This window comes from Aspergillus homomorphus (assembly GCF_003184865.1).
Source record: "Aspergillus homomorphus CBS 101889 unplaced genomic scaffold BO97scaffold_37, whole genome shotgun sequence".
NCBI classification, from domain to species: domain Eukaryota; kingdom Fungi; phylum Ascomycota; class Eurotiomycetes; order Eurotiales; family Aspergillaceae; genus Aspergillus; species Aspergillus homomorphus.
The window spans coordinates 160,419-184,639 of NW_020291923.1; the positions used below are offsets into that span (position 1 = coordinate 160,419).

Consider the following 24,221-nt stretch of genomic DNA (forward strand, 5'->3'; position numbering starts at 1 on the left):
ATGCAGCTGGGATCGGGGAGGCCGATGCATGAAAGATATTAAATCTGTCACAAAAGCAATTTATCCTTATTCTCGTTCTTGCGCGATTCTGTCAAGAGCACCCGACCAGGGGCACATTATCCCTACTGGATACTCCTCCTGAGCTACTTTTCTAAATTATTCGAGTTCTTCCATCGATATTTATCGTCACTTTTTTTTTTGTGTTTGGTTCTTTTGATGAAGTAAATCAACCCGAGCAAGCACCAATCGGCGTGTCGGGCTCCACTGCCGCCTTTCCCCCCAAGTGACGGACTGCGCCTTTCTCTGGTCTGTGTCTGTCTGTCTGTCTGTCTCTTTCTCACCATCTGACCTTCTCCTGCTCCTCCGCTCCCTCCATCGCTTCTTTTTTTCTTTTCTCTCCGCTTTCCCCTTCGCCTCTCCTGCTTCCAGGACTCACGCGTGATCTGCCTGAGACCTGCGTCTCAGCCGCTTCTCTCTTTGTCCTCGTCATCCTCCTAAAACCACCTTATTCCCTCCCTCTTTAACTCAGACATGTCCTACTATCCTCCGTATTCGGGCCCGCCCGGGTATCCCCCGCAGCAACAACAGCAATATCCCTACCCCCCTCAGAGCTACGGCACCCCGCCACCACAATACCAGCAGTGAGTCTCACTCGCCCTCTGCCATTTAGGCCTACATACTCCCTCGAGTATAGATAGTGTAGCTGGTAGCAATCTCGAGCTTTAAGCTGATCATCGTCGCAGACAAATGAACCCTCACCACCATCACCAAGCGTCTTATGGCGGCGGCGGCGGCGGGTACCCTGGTCAGGCCTACCGTCAACAACCTCCCAGCGATCCCTACCCCTACGGACAGCCAGCGCCCCACCAATATCAGGGATCGCAACCTCCCCAGGGCGGATATAACGTATGTCACGGGTGTCCGAGTCTTGAGCCTGCGCGACGGACGGACGGTTAATGTCACTTCTCTAGGGTGGTTATGGCGCTCCTCCGTATGGTGGCCAGCAGGGTATGCTTCGAACTGTATCAACGCGCAAATGTGACGCAACTGACATCTTTCCAGGGTACCCGAACTCCTATAACCAAGGCGGCCAAGGCAATGGACCCCCTCCTCCACCAAGTGAACCGGTAGCCTTTGGCCACGGTGCGCCGCAAGGCTACAGCTTCCAGTACTCTCGTTGCACGGGCAAGCGAAAGGCCCTGCTGATCGGAATCAATTACTTTAACCAGAAAGGTCAGCTCCGAGGATGCATCAACGATGTGAAGAACATGTCAACATACTTGAACCAGAACTTTGGGTATGCTCGTGAGGACATGGTTCTATTGACGGATGATCAGCAAAATCCTATGAGCCAGCCCACCAAGGCCAACATTCTCCGCGCTATGCACTGGTTGGTGAAGGATGCTCAGCCCAACGATTCTCTATTCTTCCACTATTCCGGTAAGCGCGCGCATTTGATCCCTTCCATCCGTGCGGGACTGTTCTAACGATAGCAGGTCACGGCGGCCAAACGCCCGATCTGGATGGCGATGAGGACGATGGCTACGATGAGGTGATCTACCCCGTTGACTTCCGCGCCGCCGGACATATTGTCGATGATGAGATGCACCGGATTATGGTCAATCCTCTTCAACCAGGCGTTCGACTCACGGCTATCTTCGACTCGTGCCATTCGGGCTCTGCTCTGGACCTGCCTTACATTTACTCAACTCAAGGAATCCTCAAGGAGCCCAACTTGGCCAAGGAGGCGGGTCAGGGTCTGCTGGGCGTGGTGTCCGCTTACGCACGGGGCGACATGGGCAGTATGATGTCCACGGCCGTCGGATTCTTGAAGAAGGCGACCAAGGGAGACGAGGCGTACGAGCGTACCAAGCAGACCAAGACAAGCCCGGCAGACGTGATCATGTGGTCAGGCAGCAAAGACGACCAGACCAGCCAGGACGCACAGATTGCCGGACAGGCTACGGGAGCCATGTCGTGGGCGTTCATCAGTGCACTCCGCAAGAACCCGCAACAGAGCTATGTGCAGCTGTTGAACAGCATCCGCGACGAGCTGGCTACCAAGTACACACAGAAGCCGCAGCTGAGCAGCAGTCATCCATTGGGTAAGCAGTGTCCTGTTGTTCCGATATAATGTAGGAAGCGGTTCTGACGGATTTCCTTTAGATGTGAATTTGCGGTATGTCATGTAAATAGGAGCTTGTGGGGTTTTTGGGTCGAGTGGGAGGAAAAGGGGGTTTGGCCTCTCACATATTTAATTCTACTATGGGCCACTATGCGATTCTCTGTGTCATGCGTTTCGCGCTGCGTCCTTGCCTTTTGGCGCCCATCGCTTGTTTTTCAAAAGGTCAGAATGGCTACTTGTTTTGAGGCGCATACTCTATCGGCAATGGCACACGATACACATATGACATGAATTGTATAAACTTCATGATTGTTTCATTAAATTTCCATGATATCTCGTTAAATATGTCGCCTGTGCGCAATGTACCTCAGAGACAGACTACCGCTACCACCTTTTGGGCGCATCGACCACCGTCCTCGAAAAAGACGCACTGACCGTCTCCCTCTGCTTCTTCCTCTGAGCCGCGATGATGCCGGTTCGATCCGTTACGGGGGTAGCATTGATGATGTTGTCGAAAGCTTCCTCATCGTCATCACTGCCCCCTCCGGCAGATCCCGACTCGGCATCCGAATCCTCTTTCAGCTGTTGCGGAGTCGTCTCCTCTTCCGGTCTCGCGATCCGCTCGGGCTTCGTCTTGTCCTCGACCTCGGGGTTCTGGAAGGCCTTGGAATTCAAGATCTTGGCTCTGATGGCAGCCATCTGCTCCTCTTCCTCAGAATCATCTGAGATAGCAAAGGGGTCCTTATCCTCCTCCGCTTCCTCCTCCTCTTCATCATCATCATCATCTTTGTCCTCATCCTCCGAATCACTCTCCGCCCTCCGGTTCGTGTTTCCAACGGTCCAGATATCATCCACGCCCGTGGCGCGACTCTCCTCATACTCCCTCTCAATCTTAGCAAGCCACTCCTCTTCGGCGCGCTTCATGTCCTCCTCATCCGCACAGGCTGCGTAGCGCTTGAACAGCTTGGCGTTGATCTCCAGGAACGCCTCGCCGTACCGGAAGTGCTTCAGGACCTCGCGGGCCCAGTCCTCGTGGCCGCAGATACAGAAACAGGCCGCCAGGGCTTCGACGCAGTTCAACCGCCAGGGTTTGCCGTAGTTGACGGTGTTGGCGGCAATCAGGTAGGGGACTAATACGCAATCAACATTAGCGTTTGACATAGAGGAGCTACAAACAGAGGCATAGCACAGCAAGGGGTAGGTATCCATACGCAACCGTTCACACTTTCCTCCGATTCGCGACCATGGGACTTCCTTGACGCGCACCCAGGAGCATTCCACCACGGCGGCGCCGAATTGTTCCAAGAGGTCTTTGTCGGCGGGGGAGACGACTTTTTTGGCGTTGGGGCTGTGGGGTTGCAATGAGCGCCATGTTAGTATTGCAGTTTATTCCGCAGGATAGCAGTTGTGGCAGATGGAAAATATGAAACTTTAGGTGGTAGTAGTAGGGACATAAGGACAATAACATACGAGATCACGACACCGGGAAAGCGCTGGCCGATCGCCAACTCACGCATCAGGCCGAAGTTCATCAAGCGCTTGCCTGAACACCGCTTCGGGTCGCAGTGACCCATGTCCCAGCAGGCCGCTTTGAAGGGAGGTCTGGAGTAGCCGCCTTGCTCGTTGTTGTCGTCGCCATCACCACCGCCGCCGCCGCGGGGCGAGGGACGAGAGCGCGGGGCGGAGGAGAATTTCTTGCCGCCGCGGGAGAAGTTGTCCTTCTTGTGGCGGACCATGGTTTTTGGATTGTTGTTTTGTGGGTTTCGCTAGAGTTGATGTATATTGTTGTATTATAGTAACAAGTTGCAGGGATCTCCTCGAACTCTTGTGTTGCGAGAGGGCGGAGAAAGTAGAGAAAAGAAAGTAGGTAGGAAGAAGAATGATGATGGATGGATGAATGATCGATCATGATGGGATGAGCAGTTCCGCTACTCAATCGGGAGCCAGCCAACCAGGTGCGGTCAGTCAACGGACGGGAGTTCCCCTCATTCTTCCCTGTCGGCTTCCCCCATTAATTAATTCATTCCCATTCCACCATCGTCATCTTCCCATTCTACTTTATTACTACCCTCATAACTTGTCCACCTTCGATCTCCGCGTGCGCTACCTATCAAGCACCTCATTTCCCCTTCTTTAATTCTCTCTCCCCCTGTGATTATCTTCAATCATTCACCCTGGAGGCCGCTTCAGCACGGATGGCAGCGAGGGACCGCTTCGGTGCCTACGCTGACCCGGGCCTAACACCGCTACAACGAGCTATCCGTAAGTCCCACCCCCTCCACCACCACGGAGCTCGGCTCAGGAAGCTTCGGACTATATAATGGCACAACAGAATTGCTCATGCCTTGCGATCCATGACTACAGGAAATGCCTGCGACCTCTCGCACTATGAACCCAATCTCGCCCTGAACCTCGAAGTGGCCGACTTGATCAACTCCAAGAAAGGCAATGCGTGAGTCTCCGGCCTGGCGTCGCGCATGGTCGCCCAGCAAAGCTGCCCCGAGACTAACCCCTCTGCCCGCAGACCTCGAGAAGCGGCTATCGAGATCGTTCATCTGATCAACTCGCGGAATCAAAACGTGGCGCTACTGGCGTTGGCGGTAGGTGGCCTCTTGGTACCGATGAAACCGGCGGTGGGGACGAGACTGACGATTGCAAATTCAAACTCCGGATAGTTGCTCGATATTTGCGTCAAAAATTGCGGATACCCTTTCCACCTTCAGATCAGCACCAAGGAGTTTCTCAATGAGCTGGTCCGTCGCTTCCCCGAGCGCCCGGCCATACGGCCATCCCGCGTCCAACACCGCATCCTGGAATCCATTGAGGAGTGGCGACAGACCATCTGCCAGACGTCGAGATACAAGGAGGATCTAGGCCACATTCGGGACATGCACCGTTTGCTACTCTACAAGGGCTACGTTTTCCCGGAGGTTCGCCATGAGGATGCAGCGGTTTTGAACCCCAGCGACGTAGGTTTTGCCCTCTTTTCTTAGCGTTTCGCTCCGCTGACCCGTCATAGAACCTTCGCTCGGCCGAGGAAATGGAAGAGGAAGAGCGGGAGGCTCAATCCGCCAAGTTGCAGGAGCTAATTCGCAGAGGCACCCCGGCCGACCTGCAAGAAGCTAACCGATTGATGAAGGTGATGGCCGGCTTTGATAACCGACACAAGACGGACTATCGGGCCAAGGCGGCGGAGGAGGTGGCCAAGGTGCAGCAAAAGGCCAAGATCTTGGAGGAAATGCTGCAGAGTCATCAGCCGGGCGACCAAGTCGCCGAAGGAGACGTGTTCGAGGTAGGCTATCCATTCCTTGTGGCTGGCACGGACCGGCTGACAGATAGCAAAAAGGAACTGGCGAGTGCGCTTCAAAGCGCTCACCCCAAGATCCAAAAGATGTGTGAGGAAGAGTCGGATGATCCCGAGGCCGTCCAGAAGCTGCTCGAGATCAATGACAGTATACACCGCACGATCGAGCGATACAAGCTTGTCAAGAAGGGCGACTGGCAGGCGGCGTCCCAGATTCCCAAGGGTACTCTGGGCACCACAACGGGCGTGTCGAAGAACGCTAACAACGAACTTTCCCTTATCGACTTTGATCCCGAACCTGCACCGAACGCCAACGGGAATGGCGTCACAGCTTCCGCGGGAGGCAGCTCCTTGGAGAATGATTTGTTAGGTTTGTCGATAGATGAGCCTGCTCCAGCTCACGGCGGAATCTCGTTAGGGCCTGGTAAGCAACTCACGCATCCAGTGACGTGGGTACATGCTAACACTTGGGTTTACAGCCCCAACGACGTCCGCGACGCCGCCAATGCCTCAGGCCCCGGCTGGTTTCAGACCCAATTATGACATCTTTTCCTCGATGAACACATCCCAGCCGCCTTCACAGTCATCCACGCCGGCTCCGGGTGGGCGCCCTCAGAGCATTATTTCTTCTCCCGCTGCAGCGACTCCTCCCCCTGCTGTCGACCCATTCGCTTCCTTGGTTTCTGCCAGCCCACGGCAGGCCAGTCCACTGTCTTCTGGCAAGGCCTCGAGCTCGCAACCTCCCGCTGGATCGTTGTTGGACCTAATGGGTAGTGGGTCTGCGCCACCAGCTGCCAGCCAGACCAAGGCGCCTGAGGAGGACGAATGGAACTTTGCATCGTCCCTGCCGGAAAGCAACAAGCTGCCCAGCATGAATCGCGTGCAGGTGTTGAACTCGACGCTGCGGATTGAATTCATGGCACGCCGACATCCCCAGCAGACACAACAGATTCATGTGGTAGCCCTGTTTTCCAATAATACTAATCAGCCACTGAAAGAGCTACACTTTCAAGTGGCCGTGGAGAAGGTGAGCATCCTTACTTCCTGATCTTACAGTGATCAGAAACTAACGAATGTGACAGGCATACACCCTGCAACTGCGGCCGCAGTCGGGACGGGATATTGCGCCCTCCCAAGCAAACGGAGTGCAACAGGAGATGCTAGTGGACAGGGTTCCAGTGGGCAAAGGCAACGCGATCAAGATGCGGTTCCGCGTGTCGTACCAGGCGGGCAACGAGCGCAAAGAAGAACAGGGCATGGTTCCATCGTTGGGGATCGCCTAATGGGGACAAAGGCTTGGACTACAGCTGACCAATGGGCCTGTGAGGAGACAGGAAGGAGGGGACAGCCTCTAGACATATGGTTTGAACCCGTCCCAGGCATGGTGGGGTGTTCGATATTTGGATCTCTTGTGACTTTTGCGGTTTGTGTTCTGTTTTGTGAGAGAATTCCCAACTAGCCTGCATAGTTTTTTTTCGTATGCATGTATACCTGAGCCAGTTTGAAGCCGTGAGCGAAATGTGGTCTCTTCTTCTCTTGGGAATGAGGAACTTCCCCTCCTTTCCTGCCACCACTGAATGTTTTCTTGTTTCCTGTCATGGACAATCCACCCCTCCCAAGATCTGTTTTGGGGTGGCCCTGAACAACCACCGGAGGTTTTTCTGGGGAACGAAGCTGGGATAGGACCCCTGAGACCAGCCCTCGTCTCCAGAATTGGATTGGGTCGTTGCCGAGAGACCGTACCAGGGAGCTCGGCCGAGTGGCTGCTGGGCCGACGAGGGGGAAAGGAGGAATGGCTGGAACCAGGATTAATTGTGAAGTTAAAGACGGAGGGATCAGAAGGTGTGTGAGGTGGGTGGGGGCGAGGGGAGGGTAGGGTGCGATAAGGGAGAGGTTGTACCAAAAGGTACGGTAGAGTTCAAATGATTTGAAATGGTCCGTTCAGACCTTTCGGCTTGGAGGACTGATGGAATGACAGCCGTGAAGTGGGCAGGGTGGCGGTGGCACAGACCAAGACGTCTCTTCGCATCCCAAGGTTATTCCAGGGCTTCTTCGGGATCTGACACGGGCCAGTACAGGTGCCATCAAGTCGGCAGCTGCGATCTGCCCGATCTGGGTCTTTTGAGATCTGGGGGAGGGGGAGGAAGAGAGGGGTGAGGGGGGGGGGGCAACTTCCCAACCTGATGGGTACGGTTGTTTGTTTAATAAGGGACAACTGAAGAGTCACAAGGATGGGGAGTTTTTGCAAGAGTGTGTAGGTAAGTCGATCAGGGAAGGGGCTCGTCGATGAAGAATCCCGCGGGTCAACTTCCTCAGAGATGAGACAGTTCGCGACCATCAGGGCAATTCCCTGATCGGGCAATCACAGAGCGGCGCCCGGGCAGTGGGCGATACAGTACTCAGTCAGTAAGAGAAGGAGGAGGGAAGGAAAGGGAAGGGAAGAGAAGAGGAGGGGAACCCTGGCAGGAGGTGCAGTGACTGAGTGAGTAAGTCAGTAACAACAAGTTAAGTGGGCAGTTCGCCGCGGAGGGCCCGTTGTTGGATGGAATCGTATCCATGTATGTACCTACAGTAGCGCCATACCCCTCCATTACCACAATACATGTGAGATTCAATACAGTCCCCGCAGGATGACAGTGGGGCCGCAACTGATTCTGTGGGGTGACTAAGCTAAACTCCCCCGCCTAACTTCGATGGCTCCTGCCGCTCTGGGTAGGATTGGCGATCAGTGGGCTGCAGACTGACAGAACCATACTGTATTTGACGTATGAAACACTGGCAGCTTATCTTTCATTCTCGTCAGATTGTTCGATCACACTAAAGCAGGTGGTTTGACTTTGACAGCCTTGAGGGTTTACGAGCAGTCAGACTGGCTGATGGGACTGACGGACGGACGGACATACATACATACATACATACATACATACATACATACAGTCAGGCAGTCAACCTATACAGCCAGCCCCAGCCATTTCTGACTCCGTCCTTTGTCCCTTTTCCCGTCTTTCTCTTCTGCTGTTCTCTTCTCTTCGTCTTCTATAGCCAAGTAACTCGAGCTTCAAACTCCATTTTTCATCTTCAATTTACTCTCAAATTCCAGGCGTTGTGAGAAATGATTCCGGTCTTCGGATTCTGTAATTCCCAGCTCGCTTCCACATCGAACGACTGGGAATGACTTCAACCCTTCCCATGGATAAGTCCTTTTTCCAGCTTCCCAGGATGCTCAGACCCAGCTCCGCAAAGAACTCTAGCTGTTGCCCGTCCCATGGTTCCAACAGACTTTGAGAGAACTCGCCAGACGACCCCCCCCCCCGGGGGGTCCCAGACTTGGCCGTGGATGCTCGCTGGCTGACCCTGTCTGGACTCGGGCGTCTGTCTGCTCGCCTGTCAGCCTGGGATTCCCCAGCTTGCATTTCCGGTAGCATAGTACTGTAGGTTCTCGGCCTGAACCACTCCGTTGGCCGCTTTACAGCGTAGGATGCCCCTCATTGGCAACCCTCTATTTAATTACTCTCCTGGCTGCTTGCTACTACTACTTCTCCCTTATTTTCACTTCTGGAGCTGCTCTAGACGAGGTGATCCCCGTCTATCGTTTTTCATCTTTCTTCCCTCTCACGGCTCTCGCATTGCTACAGCCTTTCTCCAGCTGTCTTCTTGTCGTCGCGCCGTGCACACACACACACACACACACACACACTGTTCTTACTTGAAAATATCCCACTCACGCAACCTTGTCTTTTTTTCCCCTTGCTTTTTTGACCCTCGAGAACTGCTTCACGATGGGATCTCCTGGCATCGACCTCGATGTCGCCCCGAATCCTCGCACGAAAGAGGAAAACCAGGAACGGTAAGCCCAATCGGCTCAAAAGGGTCGTTCTCTGCTGATCGAATCCAGAGCGTTCATTGCAGCTTCGAGACGCAAAGATCGAAGCCTCGACGCCCGCGTGGAATCAGCCAACCGGGCTTCCAGTCTCCACAAACAGCGCACAGGCAAAGCCCTCCTCATCAGTCGAGATATCGTGGAGCGAGAGGCGATGTACGAAGAGGTAGATGACCGCTACCAAGAGAAGATCAACCGGATGCTGCATGCTCAGTCCATGCAGCTACATGCCGAATTCAACCGCAACCTGATGGCCGCCTGGCATGGTGCTCGTCCCGGCGGTGGGCTGCACCAGCGGCGAGCTGCCAGTGCCCATATGAACCCGCGAGCCTCGATCAATGGGATTCGCAAGATGAGCCTTGATCTGTCGGGGCTACGGTCCTCCATCGCGGAGGATTGCAGGGTGCAGCCCGGGCCTATGACCAGTCCGCTGTCGGCCAATCCGAGCAGCTATGTGCTCTCTCCTACTTTTGACGGGACTGCCCAGTCGCCGTCGTATCCCAACGTTGTTTCCGCCTCGGCGGGCCAAGTGCCATCCTACCTTGCCCAGGCGGGTGGGCCCACTTGGTCGCCCGCCGCCCACCAGCAGCAGCAACAACACGGCCCGCAGCAGCCCTTCCGGTCACCCTGGACGGCAGGCTACCTTTCTCCTCAACAACAGCAGCCTGCAGCCTCACTAAGGGAGATGGCCGCGATGCCGGTGCGGCAGTTTAGAGACCGCATGGCGTCCGCACCGGTCATCCCTGTTCACGCCATGGCCGCCTCCCCCTTGATGGGCACCCCTGCCGTCGGAGGACCAACAACGACGGCTGCTACCGTGACTCCCCCTACCCCAGCGATGAGCCGGCCAGTGAACGTAATTCAACATAACCGTGTCCGATCGGAACCAGGTCAAGCGGTCATGGTACACGGGCTGCCCACCACTGCTGGGCTATCACAGATGAGCTCACCCCGCGGCAGCGGGCAGGACATGGGATCCTCTGCCGAGCCCATCATCCCGACACCAGACCTATGTCCTACACCGAGTACACCGCATTCCCCTTATTCTACAGGGCAGAACCCTGGGAGTGTTTGGGCACTGGATCTGAACAAGGAAGAGGGGATGGAGGTCACGTACCAAGGGGACCATCTGGACCCTGAGTATGATGAGTTTAGCCGCTTCGCATTTGGACTGGGCGGTGGGAGCCAGTTACCGGAGGCGGACGTGGGGTTTGACGAATTTTTTACCTTGGAAGAATATCCTGTCAGTGCTTGACGTGGGAGCTTTCTTCTTTCTTTTCTCTTCCTTCATTCCTGTTACTCTCTACATATCATATTTTAGTTTTGGTGTCTGTATTACTTTACTTTATTCTACTTTTGTCTGGACAGAGAGGGATATGGGATGGGGTGATTTTGCCTGCGTGGGTTTTATACCTTGTACACGAGGAGGGAGTTGGGGACAAAAGGGCGAAGGCGGCGAAGTGCAGCAATACCCGAAGATTCTGGCGTTGGTGGGATGGATCCGAGCTGCAAGCAGTTCCGGACCGGGTGAGATGGATATAGTGTTTCTACTTTGACTGATACTACACCTACAACAAAATCACGAGAGATGATGCCTTAAACATGCCTGAAACCACGCTCTTGTGTTTTTTTTTTCCCCTCCCAATCCCCCCATAATTCCACTGTGGACTGTGCGTCCAAGCGAGTTGTGAGAACCAGTGGATGCAACATCCAGGACAGTGCACCGCAAGGAAGGTTTTTTCTCCTTCATGGACGGAAATAGAAAAGCGGCGGAGAAACGAAGTTGATTGAAAAGGCAGGCACCCGAAGGAAGGTTACATCGAGACATAACATTTGCCGCAAACAGCGATGTGATCCAGGTTTCTTTTGTCACTTGTGCAGATTCAATTAGATCAATCTGGAGAAAGAAACGCAAACGCATGAGTGAAAAAGCTTTTCACTTGACATTGTTCATGGCGGGTTGTACATATGTCATTGTGGCATATTGCTGCCGGTGGGGGTGGGTGAGCAAAAGAAGAAAAAAAAAAAGCATCTTTCATTGAGATGTGGGGATTGATATCTTAGTTTTCACCTGTTGTTGATGTTTGGTTACACTGGGATTTTGCTTGTCTGTGGTAGATCATGCAGAAGGGAGAGAGGATTAATGGTATTGGCAATGGTAAGTGAAGGTTAGGTTTCTGGCTGCAATGCGAGTTTATCGGGGATAGAGTGCTTATTTTAGGTGCGTTCTTATGGTTAGGTGGTCTAGAGGGTGCTTGCAGGTGTTGATTGATTCTGTGGTGCTAGATGTTGATGCATGCATGCGTGTATGCATGCTGATCTTAGGTCGGCTGGTAATGGTAGGTAGTCCAGTTCTAGGCGGGAGAAGATAGCTGAGTCTTTCCAAACCCGGGAGAAATAATATTTGCTAGGTAAGACTATCTCTCTACCCATCCATCTATCCCCGGACCAAAATCCAACCGACAGCACCAACCCAACGCCCTCAGAAGGCGAATCGAAACAGACAGAAAAAGAGAGAGAGACAGAGAGACAGTGTGTGTGTATCCAAGCTCTGAGAGGAAAAGATCCCCAAGCACCCCTCTCCATTTCCCCACTAAACCCAATTCCGGACGTCCTCAACTCGGTCTTGGACTGAGCTTGTGTGGGTTTTCAATCGACCCTCAACTTTAATAGAGTGGCCTCGAAAGCTAAACGCGCATCTCTGTGTCCCTGCGGCTTACGCCCGTTGGACGAAAGGGCAAGCGAGAGTGGAATCAGTGGATCGCCCTTATGGAGCCATCAATCTGGGTTCTGGTCTGTGCTGGGTAATTACAATACTGTATGTAGTCTGTACGACCACGCACCGACGCAAGAGGATCAGTTACGCTAATGCACGAAAGCGGGTTGGAGGATTTGATATCTTGGCTGGGATAAGACCAACTGGTCTGGATTCTTCTGACTCGTGTGGAGGGGTTCTCCTCCTGTTCCTTCCTGCGCTCACGACATCTAGATCTCAATCTTTGATAATCAGCATCAATCAGAGGAAGTGTCATCTCTGACTAGTAGTCAGTCAGTCACTCAGTCTAGACCATCCATTCGTCTGTCAGTTTAACCGACCGCCCAGGCCAGCCCTGATTGCCTATAATATCATATCCCCGAGCAACTCCATCATACCTCGTATACAGAACCCCCTCTCTCCAACACTAGTCCATCCCCCCCCGGAGCAAATCCCTCGCGAACCCAACAGCACCTCGCCACACCACACCACCCAGACCATTTCACTCTTGATTCATTCCCCAGTAGAACTCCCGTCCCCGCAACGCAAACCCTGACCCACCACCACCACCAACAACAACAACAACAACAGAACGCACCCGTGACCCCCTTCCTTCACCTAGATCCAAACTATGTCCCCACCGTAAACAACCCAGTCCATAACCCATAGCAGAGATTCACCCGGTAACAACCTCCCTTCCTCGTGTAGCTAGAGATAGGGAAAAAAAAAACAATTCTAACCGGATACCCTAACTCAGGCAAGACAACCGACCAACCGTCCAGCGATTTAGATTTGCCATCCGGGCACGAAAACTCTATTCCTCGTCAAGAGAACAGAAAGTCTTGGGGCCCCCACGATTGAGTCGGCGATGCCCGGCGGCTGACTGATCCGTAAGTATGCTCGCTTGATCGACAGGCCACAACAGACATAGACACACGGTTTCATACGACGGTGACGGTGACGATGTCGGGGCCGTTTGGGGTCTGGATCTTGACTCGGATTTGCGGTGCAGTGCCAGATTGTTCCTTGGCTTGGCTTGGCTGTGGGCTTTTGTTGCTTTTGGTTGGTTGGGTGCCTGTGGGCTGTTGCCAAGGGATAGATAACTAATATGGCCCGGGGGGAGGTTCAGTTTGCCGCGGGAGTGCCTGTTCTGTGGTGGTTGGGTGGTTTCTCGGGGGTTTGTCGGGGTATTGCGATGTTTATGATTGGGTGGATGGGTTGGCTGACCATTCTATAACTAAGGGTGTTGGGATTGGATGTCGAAGCCCTATTGTGGTTTGGATTGGAGACTGAGCCGTATTGTGGTTGGATTGTGTGCATGTGTTGTTATAAGTGTTTAAGAATGGTTGGTAAGGTCAGGTCATGGCAGCTAAGCTAGAGAACTAAGATGTTGTGGTTAAGCTAAAGAGTCTTTCGTATGTAATTGCATGTGTGCAAGCTGCACACCCCCCGTCATCACCACTCATACTATCCTCCCACTAAACAACTCCCGCCCGATCTCCCCGCTGCGCCGCACACTCACACTTGAACTGCTGCTTCGGCGGCGTCGACTCCGGCTCTCCGCGGGGTCCGCCGGGCTTAGCCCGCTCGCCCGGGCCTGTAGGTTCAGGATATCCGTCAGACTTACCACCCCCACCAGCCGTCCCGACAGCCGCGCCCCCGGAAGAGCCGACGCAGGGATCGAGGGCGCCATGGTAGGCGCGCTGAGGAAAGTCTGCGGCGGGCTTGGCAAATGCGCCGAGCTGAAATTCGGGGCCTGCACGCTCGCATTGCCGCCAATCGCGGGCGTCTGTGGCGGAGATTGCGTGGTCGTTGGGAGAGGGATGTGCACGGATGAATGAGACGGGGTCGGCGGCCCTGATGACGCGGGCGACAAGGGGTCGGTGACCCAGAGGCTGTAGCATGAATCTGTCAGGCTGGGCTCTAGCTAGGGGTAGAGGCTGATGTGGCACTTACCGGTGAGACTTGGTCGCGACCACCTTGGCCACCGTGTGTGCTAGGGTCGAGGTCGGGTTTACGTGGAACACTGGGAAGGAGTCTTTGCCTTCCTCTAGGCCGCGTGTAGACAGGATCACTGAGATGAAATGCGTGCAAGTGTTGCGCAGTAGTGGGAGTGATGATGACCGGGTGAGTAGCTACGATTGTCAGCAACGGTTGTGCCTTGGTAGCATCATGGAACATACCTTGACGTCGGTCGTCGAGATGTTGCCCACCACATTGAAGTGATTATCCACCACAGCGATTGACGAAATTCCCTCGTCATTCATGACCTGCAGGGCTTCGCAGAGCGGCCGGTCCCCACTTGCAGCCAACGTCAGTATGCTATGCATTTCTTACAGGTGACAACGGAACATACTTGATCGAGATGACCTCGCGCGAACCGATCCCCAGATCATACAAGGACTGAGGATACAGCTGGTCAATCACCGGGAAGCTGCGTCCGTTCTCCCAGAGGAACTTGACCAGCCGATACTGGCTGAAGATACCCACCACTTCCTTGTCCTTTTGCTCATCAACCACCACCACACGATGCACGCCGCCCCCGAATGTCTGCACCGCCGTCATCACGTTAGCAGACGCAGGCAGCGTCGTCAACGGCTCTTTCCTCCCCAAATCCTTAACATCCTTTAGTGGGATCTTGATCCCTTGTTTTGCCTTCCGAGCCAGTTCCTCGTATGACGCCAACAGTGTTTCATCGGGCTGCGTCAGTCCCGCCGCCAACAGGAGGTATGCGTTCAGGTCGGAGTAGTCGAAAGTGCCCACGGCAGACTTTTGGTCAGGGGTCTCCCGAATCAGGAGGACTGGAGCTGCGGTATCGATCAAAATCTATTGTTGTCAGTATTTTTGATTTCATGGGAGAGTCTAGCCCCCTTACATTTGTTGCTTCTTCGATCCCAGTATCCACCTCCACGAACTTCAGGTCGTTCGGACTGACCAGCTCTCCGATCTCGATTTCCCGCCAGTCGCGACCGGCAAAAGCCGAGTTGACATTGCTCGGGGCCGGAGGGTTATCAATGAGGCTCTGAATGGCGGACTGGGTGAGCGATGGCTGTCGTCGAGCTCGTGGAGATCCAGGAGTTCCGCGAAGGCTTTCGCTCAAACTCTGGCGGTGCTGGTGACCGGAAGTATGAGATGATAGTCGGAGAGATCGGTTGCCCACGGAGGTAGTCCGCGAGTCCATACTAGAGCGGGCTGACGCGACATTCGATCCACTGGAATCATTCTCCGCAGCCGTTTCGATTGAACGGTCTGCCATCGTGGGGATAGGAGGAGGGGGAGAGGCGGTTTCTTAGAGGGGTAAACTAGTGGGAGGCAGCCGATGCCCAACTCTCGGATAAGGTGTAGTGCTTCTGCTGGAGGCACCGATGAACAAAGCGAATCAGAGATCAAGTCTCGGAGTAGTTTCTGCGGCAAAGAAGCCCAGACGCACAGTAACGAAAGAAAATAAAATAATGGCCGGGGAAGATGGAGTCATTCAAACGAGTCACAATCACGAGGCGGGGAACAACCGGCGTCAAGTAGCGCGGGGAGGCGGCGGCTGCCAGCCAATCAGCAGCCTCCCGCTGGTCATGCCAGCGTCATCGTATGTTTAGAAGGACGGGGGCCTGGGGCGTCCCAGAACCGTGTATACATCCATAGATGTAAGAGTAAAGGTGTCAGAAAGACAGATGAGACATTCAAAGTCAGGGAGGGAATGAAGATCATTCGCGCAATCACCAGGCACCCGCGCACTGGTACAGGTAGAGGCCAGAGCTTATGCATCTGCCTCCTGCAAGTGACATCATCCATCATGCGTATCCGCATTGACTAAAGAAAGTCCTGCAGCAGACCTCCAAGGTCTTTCAGCTTGCGCTCCCTCATCACTGCCCGTTTCGGTCCCGCGGGTAGTGGTTTTGGAGCTGTTTTCAACTTCTTAGCCGGCCGTTCTGCATAAGCCTTGACGCGACGGAGACAAACGGTACGATAGAACTGCCTCGATGACGCGCGCAAGACCTTATGCGTTCTTTGTCCAACTTGAAGAGAAAAGATACGAGCATCAAGGGGAAAAGACGTCTGTTCTGCATCATCAATCTCAAGAGTCTTCTGGTAGATGCTGTGCAGAGTTTTGGGCACCTCATCCATGTCCACGACAGCCCAGCCTTCTAATTCAAACCCAGCGACAGCGTCAACCGGCAGCACGGAACAGTGATTCAGCACAAGAAACTGCAATGCGGGGAAGTCATGAAAATAACGCAGTGCAGCACGGGAGATTCTGTGCTGGAACTGCAGCATCAGGACCCTCAGATTTGCAAACCCCTTGGAATTTTGCGCCAACTCGCTCCACGACCGCACGATCCGATCGTCAAGATTCACCATAGGCACCTCACCCTCTTCCTGAACGCCTTCATAAAGCATCGGAGTGGCAATCTCTAACGCAACAAGATTTGGGATGTTGGCTAAGCCCACGAGATCAGGAGTTCTTACTTGTGTGGCCGCTAGAGTCAGGGTTGCTCCCCAACTCAGCGACTCACATTTGACTAGGCCCAAATAATCCTGGATGGACATGAGGGGACTCTCAACTTTCATAGCACGATGCGGAGCAACCTTGCGAAATTCCTCGGGATACGCCGTAGCGAATAGCTTCCACGCGTATGCAGTCTGCTTTTTACTTGGAGCGCGAGGAGGTTAGGACCTCACAGCTGTTTTCAAAGGATTGGCATCTCTTACCACTTGCCAAGGCAATCCCACAGGTACTTTGCGACCCGCCAGTGAACAGACTTGAATAGCTCGGGCCGAAGATTTCTTTGGTCTGACAAAGCTTGTCTCATGGCTGCATGCCTCAGTGTAGGCGCACCGATCGCATTGGTTTCTTCCCACCCTTCAGGCAGGAAAGGCGTCTCATGGACCCAGGACGCACCCTTCGAAGGGGCCAAGGAAATTTCCTTGGAAGACTCCATATACACCTGGCCGCTTCCCCGGTCCACAACCTTGTAGCTCGTTTTTGGCTGTTCTTGCATGCTGTTGAAGGTCATTGATGGCAGATTGGGTGCGACGAGTCGTTTTTCGTTCGAGGTGTGGAACCTCGCTAGAGATGCGATTCTCGTGTTTGTACGCGTCTGACTCACGTGTTATTTGGCAGCTAGAACTGTGTCTGGTTTGTGGTTTTAGCAATCACTTCTGGTTCAGAACATGAAATGATCCTGTAACATTATGAACTGAATTGTTGATATACAAACGCGGCAAAACAGAGGCGAACACGTGATTATGTACAACCTACTTTTTCGTGTATATCATCACGCCAGTAACAAGCCTAATCTTACACAGAATCCAAATAAGTGGCATCCGTCTGGTCTGTTTGAATATTCATCCTATTCCCAAGTTAGCTTATACTTAATCAAGTTACTCCAGGTGCAAGTCTCGAGACAATGAAGGGATATCACGACCTCGGACCAAATGTGATTACCCAAATAGGTAACCCCACTGTCCCGAACCGTGTCTTGAATCTGGTCCGTACCTTTTCTCTCCAGCTCTCTTCTATCATCTTTACTCTCCGACTTCATCTTCGACTTAGCAGCCACGTTAGTTATACTGCATTGGTTCTTCCTGTCTGGCTCGGTGGCTATGGGCAGTAACACTGCCTCAGGATGTTTCAACCGGGGACTGCAGCCCGCTATCACGTACTATGACTGCAACCTCACAATAAACTACTCACAAGGCAACGAACAGTAAGCCAAGGCGATATTCACCGCAACCATACCCCGCAGATATGCATGGTGGCAACCTGGCCATCTATTCAGTGAAAGCCTAGCAGAGCGCTTACGATGTTCGGTATGCTAAATTTATTCATGGAGGAGTGATACAACCGCCAACGGGCGGCATCCCTTACAGGCCCAGTGACCAACACGCACCAGTTCCCCGGTTCCTGCACCATCCCTGCATCTGACTAGGGCAAATGGCTGCTTCGTTGGTCTTTGCGGAAAGGCCCCTCGCGGTCAGCCGCTAAGCCTCGATCTCTGATAGGGTCACGAGCCCTTGCAGGCTGACTCGGGCGCCAAGCGGCAAATAATCTATGCAATTGAAGCGCCGGTGGGCATGCGTGGTTCTCGCGACCAGAAACTCCACAAGATACCTTCAGCCTTATGGCCTACTCTTCTGACTGATTGTCCAAGGAATGACTCAGATGAGCTGAGTTGAAGGGAATTTGGGGCCTCACTGCCTTCTGGCTTGGGATATGACCCATCAAGTCTGTCGGATCAGGCGGCCTCCTGTCCTATTTAATAGGGCACCATCCCTAGTGAATGCATTCAGTCAGACTTACGCACATTGTATACGATTTTGCCTCCTTAGACTGAGTGTGTCCGACATTCTTACAACATAGACGTGGCTTTCAGTGAGAAACTCATTTTAATAGATCTATAATTGTTCCTAGAGCGAGTAACTCCACAGCCAAGATGAGCTCCGATATACAATCCAAACACCCTTCGGTATTACAGCGAGTCGCCAAGGTAGCTCATGCATGGAAAACAGACTCAAGCATATTGCAGTTTTTGTCATATTTCTTGACCAAGCCTTCCCCCACCATTCAAATGGCAAACGAACGCCAACATACAGTCTGGCTGTTCGACAATACGGCGTATCAGGCACCAGTCACAGGCTCGTCGGAGCGAGTCTTGTGGCGGGCAGAAGTTGTCGCATGTGTGTTCCAGAAGGACAGCCGGAAGGACCTCAGTAAACTTGTCGCTATGGTCGCGGATCTCATCGGACTGGATGGAGAGATCGGCACAGACAAAGAGACTCGCCATCGAATAGCGGAGCGACTGGAACCATTCTTACATCATACAGCGCCCGCGCACCTTATGCTCTTGGAAACACCTTTGCCGAACAATGCTATTCAGATTCACCAACTTGGGCCTACGGATCATAGTGGTCTCATCAGTCAAACGGTGGGAGCAGACAGTCGCCATATCACTGATGGGACAAACATACGCTCATATCTCCGCGGCTGGGACGAAAAGGTATCGATGAGCACAACCTTTGCCAGCGCGCAGGGATGGCTTGTCATTTCCGACATCGACGATACCATCAAGCACACTAAAACATCCGAGTCAACTGGCATCCTTCGCACAACTTTCGTGGAAGAACCCAAGCCGATCGTTGGGATGCCTCAGCTTTATGCCCAGATACAGCATGCCCTGACGCCTACGTGGTTTTACCTTTCTGCTTCTCCATACAACCTGTACCCATTCCTGCACGGCTTTATTCACACTCATTTCAACCCTGGAACCCTGATACTTCGCGATACGTCCTGGCTAGATGTGAGTGAGCTGGTCAAATCGTTCACCGTAAACACCATGGAATACAAAGTGGACCGGGCAGAGAAGATTCATGGCTGGTTCCCACAGCGAGAGGTACTTTGCATTGGCGACTCGACTCAGAAGGACCCAGAGGCATACGCTGAACTTTACAAGAGACACCCGGATTGGGTTCGGGCAATCTGGATCAGAAAGGTGACGGATGTTCCTCACTTGGAGGAACAGAATTCGCCGGGAAGGTTTGAGGCTGCATTCGATGGTGTCCCCGATCATAAGTGGAAGGTTTTCGAGGATCCTGCGGAGATCGAGCACCTGGTGGATGGACTGAAGATGAGCCACGCGATGCTCGAGCCTTTTGAGAGAAACTCAGATGATGCACAAAGATCAGACCATTGAATGATATGGGACGAGAATCAGGCGTTGACTCGCCAGAAAGGCTGCTGATATAAGCATGTTTGATTTGGCATTACGTCAATGGCGAGGATGTTACCAAAACGTCAAACCTGCTGTGGCTGCAGCGATCCATCATTAAAAACTTCGATCGGAACCCACTCTACTAGATCTACATCTTGCAAGTGTGGAAACCACGGAACAAATTTGCGCCTCAGATTCTTATAATTCCCCACCCTGTCGCGTCTTCGGCCTCAACGGGTCGAAACTAAGTGAATGCATTTGTTATTATCGCCTCGCATCAGAATCATCGCTTTCAGTCTGGCTATGGTATGAAGCCAGCGGACCTCGAGTCGACCACAATGGACGAAGAACAAATACCCATACCACCTACAATGAGAGCTCTGTACTACCGTCCAGCGTCTACAGCCATCACCGATCTCACCTCTTTGGACGCTCCGAGAGTGGACTCTTGCGTTGAATTCGATTCCGAATTTCAGACTCCATTTCCCTCTGGAAACGAATACCTCATCAAAGTCCAGACGGCAGGTTTTTGCCATGATGAGTTGCGGCTAGTTGCTACCTTAAACCCATCTAAATCCATCCCTCAAATTCCTCTGCACTGCTTTTGCGGTACGGTCATCCGTACACCCCGGCATGACAAATGGAATCCAGGCGGTCCGAAATTCCAAGTTGGTGACGTTGTTTTCGGGCTGGTCAACTACACCCGTGACGGTGCCGCAGCAGACTACGTCGTTGCCTCGGAAGATGAGATCGCTCTGAAACCGAGGAATATCAGTGCTGCCGAGGCGGCTACGATCCCGCTGCCCGCACTCACAGCCTGGCAGTCTCTCTTCAAATACGCCGGCTTCATTCCCGAAGATGTCAAGGAAATGAAACGACAACTAAGGGTACTGGTCACGAATTCTCGGAACAACGAAGTTGGTGCCCAAGCCTTGCAGCTACTCCGATCACGTACACTATTCCCTCATCACCTGCCATGGGTCTGCGCAACCTGTGATGCGCAAGATCAGGAGAACTACTTGCGCCAAGAGCACGGGATTGACGAAGTTCTCTATGCTCCGCTCCCTCTCCCGCAAGAGTATGATCTAGGAGCGATCTTCCGCAAGCGACGCTGGGATGCTGTTGACCTCGTCATTGACTGCGCTGGCCGCCAAATGTTCCAACAAGCTCATTCCCCGCGTGTCATCAAGTCGAATGGTGCTGTAGTGACAGCCGTGGACTCCACCCCGGCCGAGAACCGGGACGCCGAGGGAAATGCCGAACCGCCCAAGAATGGAGTTTTCAGCCGCTTCGTTGCGGTGAAGCCGGATGGAGAAGCATTGGAACGCATCGCTCAGTTAGTGGAAGAGAATGTGGTCCGAGGGCGCGTGGAAAGCATCTACGACATACACCGAGGGGTCGAGATGTTAGCTTCGGGGGCCGTCGGCGCGGGGGGTGGACGACGAGGTGGCATGATGGTGATTCATATCAATTGAACTCGTCGACCTTTTTTTTTCTCTTCTTCTGATTAGACTTTCACTTTTTCTCGCTCATTTCAGCCTTGAATTCAAACTTCACAACTCCCCTGTTTTTGAGACGTGCATGTATTCGTTCTGTCTGTATTATAGTGCATTTCAGCAGACTCGGGATAGACGTTAGAGTCAAACCTGCCTCAGATACCCCTGTTTCAATCTCCTCGTAGGCGCTGATACCTCTGGTCTCCGCAGGAAGTAGCCACATAGACACACACGGCGAGCGTAGAAGCCAGTGCATACTTCGCACGATGGAAGGGCACTGCAGGGAGAATAGCAAGCCTCGAACCGTCCATCTAACCCCATTGGTCTGAGCTGCCCTTGCTTTAACCTTGCAAGCTTGAAGACCAACCGGGGGGGGGAGTCAATGGCTGAATGATCTTCCACATTAACAAGAGTGACATCCTGTCGCATGTACTGTACCTTGTGACAGGCAGGGTCGTTGGATTTTTAATCGACCAGGCAGGACTCTTATCTGCGGGTGCTTGCAGTACACTACATGGTGGCTTGGGTATACATCTTGATCTATTTGAGGGGAGATGTCACGGAGACTAGAGTGTTTTACATGTGGTTGGGGTTCTTTATAAAAGGGCATGATTCGTCGTCACCGTTCACCATTCACCACCAGCCAAGAAACACGCGGGAAAGTCATCTTTTTCAATGAACACGTCGAATCGGTCTCGAAGTATCTCGTACAATCAAGTCAATGCAATCAATGGACCACCGCTTTCATGATGGGGCGGGTTTTTTTTTTCGCAGAAAACATCACATCAACTCTGTCTGCGACAGGTCCAAATCCGGTACGCCGGTAATAGTACTGCCAGAACTGTGGATAAGAAAAGAAAAAAAAAAAAAAAAAGAGAGAGAAATAGGAAAGGCCAAGTCCGTGAGAAAGGGTCGTGGTGGCTTGCTTTTTCTCATTCTCGGGGTGAGAAGATGAAGTTGATAGTAGACGACAGTGGGGTTGAATAAGGGCTGGGGAAGGGTGAAGCGGGGACTATAGCTGAGGACAGGATATGGAAATAAAAAAGCCGATTACAGTAGTGAATCAAGTCTAGTGAAAACGCTCAAACATGCTGCCACGATCTGTGGAAAGGGTGGATGTCAGCTATCGGTGGTAATCTCGGTCAATGAGTGGCGGTACGTACCTCCAACTGGAGCTCTCTGTCCTTAGCCTTGTTCACCTCGTCATTGATGGCCTGCGCCAGATTGGCGCCGATGGCCTGTGAGCCGCCTGCTCTCCGACCAAAGGGCCACTGCGAGTACTCGGCCAACAACTCGTCCACCTGCGCGAACGCCCGTTCCCGCGCCTCGTGACTCATTGTGACGAGCGCATTCTCCAGCACATTCGCCGCATAAGCGGCGCATACCATGGTGATCGTCCGTAGGTACCGGAACTCCGCGTCCTCGGGGAGCCAGGCGTTGCCGGGAAGGATGACGGTGCGACTGCTGCAGATGTTGCGGACCCGGCGGTGGAGGTCTTCCTTGGCGCCGCCGTCGGCGACGGGGTGCGTAGCCATATCGAAGAGGAGGAAATTGCGCTTCTCGGTTCGTAGGATGCCCTTGTCGACTAGACCCTTGGCGAGACGTTCGCGCACTTGCTTCAGCTGGTAGCCGATTTTCATCAAGTTCCAAGTCTCCCCTAATCAAACAAAACAACGAGTCAGTTTGTCCACCTCACACAAACAATGAAAGAAACCCGCAAGCTACGCACCGCTCAGTAGATCAATCCAGGAGTTGACACTCATCTTCTCGCTCGACTTCATTATCTTCAGCGCCTCGTCCAGCAAGACCTCGCCCGTCAGCGTGTCATCGACCACCTCGATCACCCGATCGGCCAAGGGGAAGCGTCGTCGAGAGGAATCCTTCTGCATGCTAATGCGACCGCGGAGGGCCAGTTCGATCACGATGCACCCACGCAGGGCGTATGAGATATTCTCATTCCAAAACGAGAGGTAGCCCTACAGAAAGCAATCAGGCCGCGGTCAGCAATTGAAACATCGCCCCGTATATTGCCCCACAAAGCAAGCCGAGAGATAAGGAAAAGCAACAGCCAAAGGACCTCACCTGTTTATCTTTCAATCCCAGTAGAAGCACCTCCTCCATCAGCGTGAGCTTGGGCTGTTTGCTGCGTTCCTCCGTTTCGCTGATGTCTCGGGGATCGAAGGCGATCTTATGACCATTTTCGGCGCTGGTAAATGACGTTTCGGGGATGCGGTTGTCCAGAGAGGACCCGTTTCTCGATATGGGCGAAGAGACTCTGCTGTCGTCATTTTCTTCTGCGCCAGCGACTCGACCGCCACCTCTCCGGCGAGTCAAGCCCCCGGCTGAGGCCATGGAGATATATCGAACGGTGCTGGGAGTTTTGGGGGGGTGTGGGTGGGAAGAAGTGGGTGGTGGTTTTGGCGGGAGCGGGGAGAGGAGAGATTCAGAGGAGGACGAATGAAGGGAGGGGCGTTGGTTCGTGTTGGAGAGGTGCACACGCCAGGAATGAGGTCTATGCCGGTATCGCCTGCGACATGGACCGATTAATTGTTATGGAGCTTGGCCGTTTTGCGAGGTTGGAGGGAGAGGAAATGGTAGAAAATCGGATTGATCGAAAAGGGAAGAAGAAGCCGAAATGAGAGACGGGATTAACTGGTAAACTATGGGCTTAGGCGGGAATTGCAGTGGTCCAGGGGGGAGGGGGAGGGAGGGAAGATTGAATAAAGGAGTTGTCAATCAATCGGCCACCACAAGAAGCACCATTCGAACAAGCCACACACAACAAGCAGCACACCCAATTCAATGGGGAGAATGAAATTGCTGTCTTGTTTGAAGATTCAATGATTTCCAAGGAGAAGAGAGAAACCAACAACCAGTTGTCTGTTTGTCTGACGGAGAGATTATTTGGCGGTCGCTAAGCACAGGCTGGCTACTATTCGATTGTCGCGGCTGCTT

General features: G+C 53.2%; 9 protein-coding genes across 9 annotated transcripts; 4 read left to right on the top strand and 5 right to left on the bottom strand.

The window, feature by feature from the left end:
• The first annotated feature begins 90 nt into the window (after window positions 1-90).
• BO97DRAFT_407680 (caspase family protein) lies at window positions 91-2,433 on the top strand. Its single transcript, XM_025695686.1, has 6 exons — window positions 91-641; window positions 744-906; window positions 972-1,008; window positions 1,063-1,440; window positions 1,497-2,105; window positions 2,167-2,433. Exons 1-6 carry the CDS (start codon window positions 532-534, stop codon window positions 2,190-2,192), a joined length of 1,323 nt encoding a protein of 440 aa, XP_025548674.1. The 5' UTR covers window positions 91-531; the 3' UTR covers window positions 2,193-2,433.
• Window positions 2,434-4,012, bottom strand: BO97DRAFT_407681 (ribosome biogenesis TSR3 family protein). Its single transcript, XM_025695687.1, has 3 exons — window positions 3,596-4,012; window positions 3,337-3,473; window positions 2,434-3,255 (listed from the first exon to the last, which is right to left on the bottom strand). Exons 1-3 carry the CDS (start codon window positions 3,859-3,861, stop codon window positions 2,510-2,512), a joined length of 1,149 nt encoding a protein of 382 aa, XP_025548675.1. The 5' UTR covers window positions 3,862-4,012; the 3' UTR covers window positions 2,434-2,509.
• Window positions 4,013-4,320: 308 nt separating this feature from the next.
• Window positions 4,321-6,712, top strand: BO97DRAFT_351684 (VHS domain protein; the record flags this gene model as incomplete). Its single annotated transcript, XM_025691989.1, has 8 exons — window positions 4,321-4,387; window positions 4,490-4,577; window positions 4,650-4,725; window positions 4,801-5,094; window positions 5,145-5,417; window positions 5,472-5,853; window positions 5,909-6,456; window positions 6,512-6,712. The coding sequence occupies 8 exons, from the start codon at window positions 4,321-4,323 to the stop codon at window positions 6,710-6,712; spliced, it is 1,929 nt and encodes a 642-aa protein (XP_025548676.1).
• On the bottom strand, window positions 6,465-7,562 carry BO97DRAFT_165960 (uncharacterized protein). The gene is made up of 2 exons (XM_025690262.1): window positions 7,441-7,562; window positions 6,465-7,225 (listed from the first exon to the last, which is right to left on the bottom strand). Exons 1-2 carry the CDS (start codon window positions 7,512-7,514, stop codon window positions 6,781-6,783), a joined length of 519 nt encoding a protein of 172 aa, XP_025548677.1. The 5' UTR covers window positions 7,515-7,562; the 3' UTR covers window positions 6,465-6,780.
• Window positions 7,563-9,099: 1,537 nt separating this feature from the next.
• BO97DRAFT_445422 (uncharacterized protein) lies at window positions 9,100-10,905 on the top strand. The gene is made up of 2 exons (XM_025698549.1): window positions 9,100-9,276; window positions 9,325-10,905. Exons 1-2 carry the CDS (start codon window positions 9,209-9,211, stop codon window positions 10,562-10,564), a joined length of 1,308 nt encoding a protein of 435 aa, XP_025548678.1. The 5' UTR covers window positions 9,100-9,208; the 3' UTR covers window positions 10,565-10,905.
• A 2,493-nt stretch (window positions 10,906-13,398) lies between these two features.
• Window positions 13,399-15,690, bottom strand: BO97DRAFT_374639 (CBS domain protein). Its single transcript, XM_025692945.1, has 5 exons — window positions 14,940-15,690; window positions 14,421-14,890; window positions 14,248-14,365; window positions 14,021-14,199; window positions 13,399-13,959 (listed from the first exon to the last, which is right to left on the bottom strand). The coding sequence occupies exons 1-5, from the start codon at window positions 15,318-15,320 to the stop codon at window positions 13,527-13,529; spliced, it is 1,581 nt and encodes a 526-aa protein (XP_025548679.1). The 5' UTR covers window positions 15,321-15,690; the 3' UTR covers window positions 13,399-13,526.
• A 27-nt stretch (window positions 15,691-15,717) lies between these two features.
• BO97DRAFT_472386 (uncharacterized protein) lies at window positions 15,718-17,816 on the bottom strand (the record flags this gene model as incomplete). The annotated part of the gene is made up of 3 exons (XM_025700127.1): window positions 15,718-16,712; window positions 16,772-17,031; window positions 17,802-17,816. 3 exons carry the CDS (start codon window positions 17,814-17,816, stop codon window positions 15,872-15,874), a joined length of 1,116 nt encoding a protein of 371 aa, XP_025548680.1. The 3' UTR covers window positions 15,718-15,871.
• A 679-nt stretch (window positions 17,817-18,495) lies between these two features.
• On the top strand, window positions 18,496-21,396 carry BO97DRAFT_472387 (uncharacterized protein; the record flags this gene model as incomplete). The annotated part of the gene is made up of 2 exons (XM_025700128.1): window positions 18,496-19,638; window positions 20,085-21,396. The coding sequence occupies 2 exons, from the start codon at window positions 18,496-18,498 to the stop codon at window positions 21,243-21,245; spliced, it is 2,304 nt and encodes a 767-aa protein (XP_025548681.1). The 3' UTR covers window positions 21,246-21,396.
• A 473-nt stretch (window positions 21,397-21,869) lies between these two features.
• On the bottom strand, window positions 21,870-24,094 carry BO97DRAFT_374648 (GOLPH3/VPS74 family protein). Its single transcript, XM_025692946.1, has 4 exons — window positions 23,349-24,094; window positions 22,996-23,242; window positions 22,430-22,923; window positions 21,870-22,367 (listed from the first exon to the last, which is right to left on the bottom strand). Exons 1-4 carry the CDS (start codon window positions 23,616-23,618, stop codon window positions 22,317-22,319), a joined length of 1,062 nt encoding a protein of 353 aa, XP_025548682.1. The 5' UTR covers window positions 23,619-24,094; the 3' UTR covers window positions 21,870-22,316.
• Window positions 24,095-24,221: the final 127 nt, after the last annotated feature.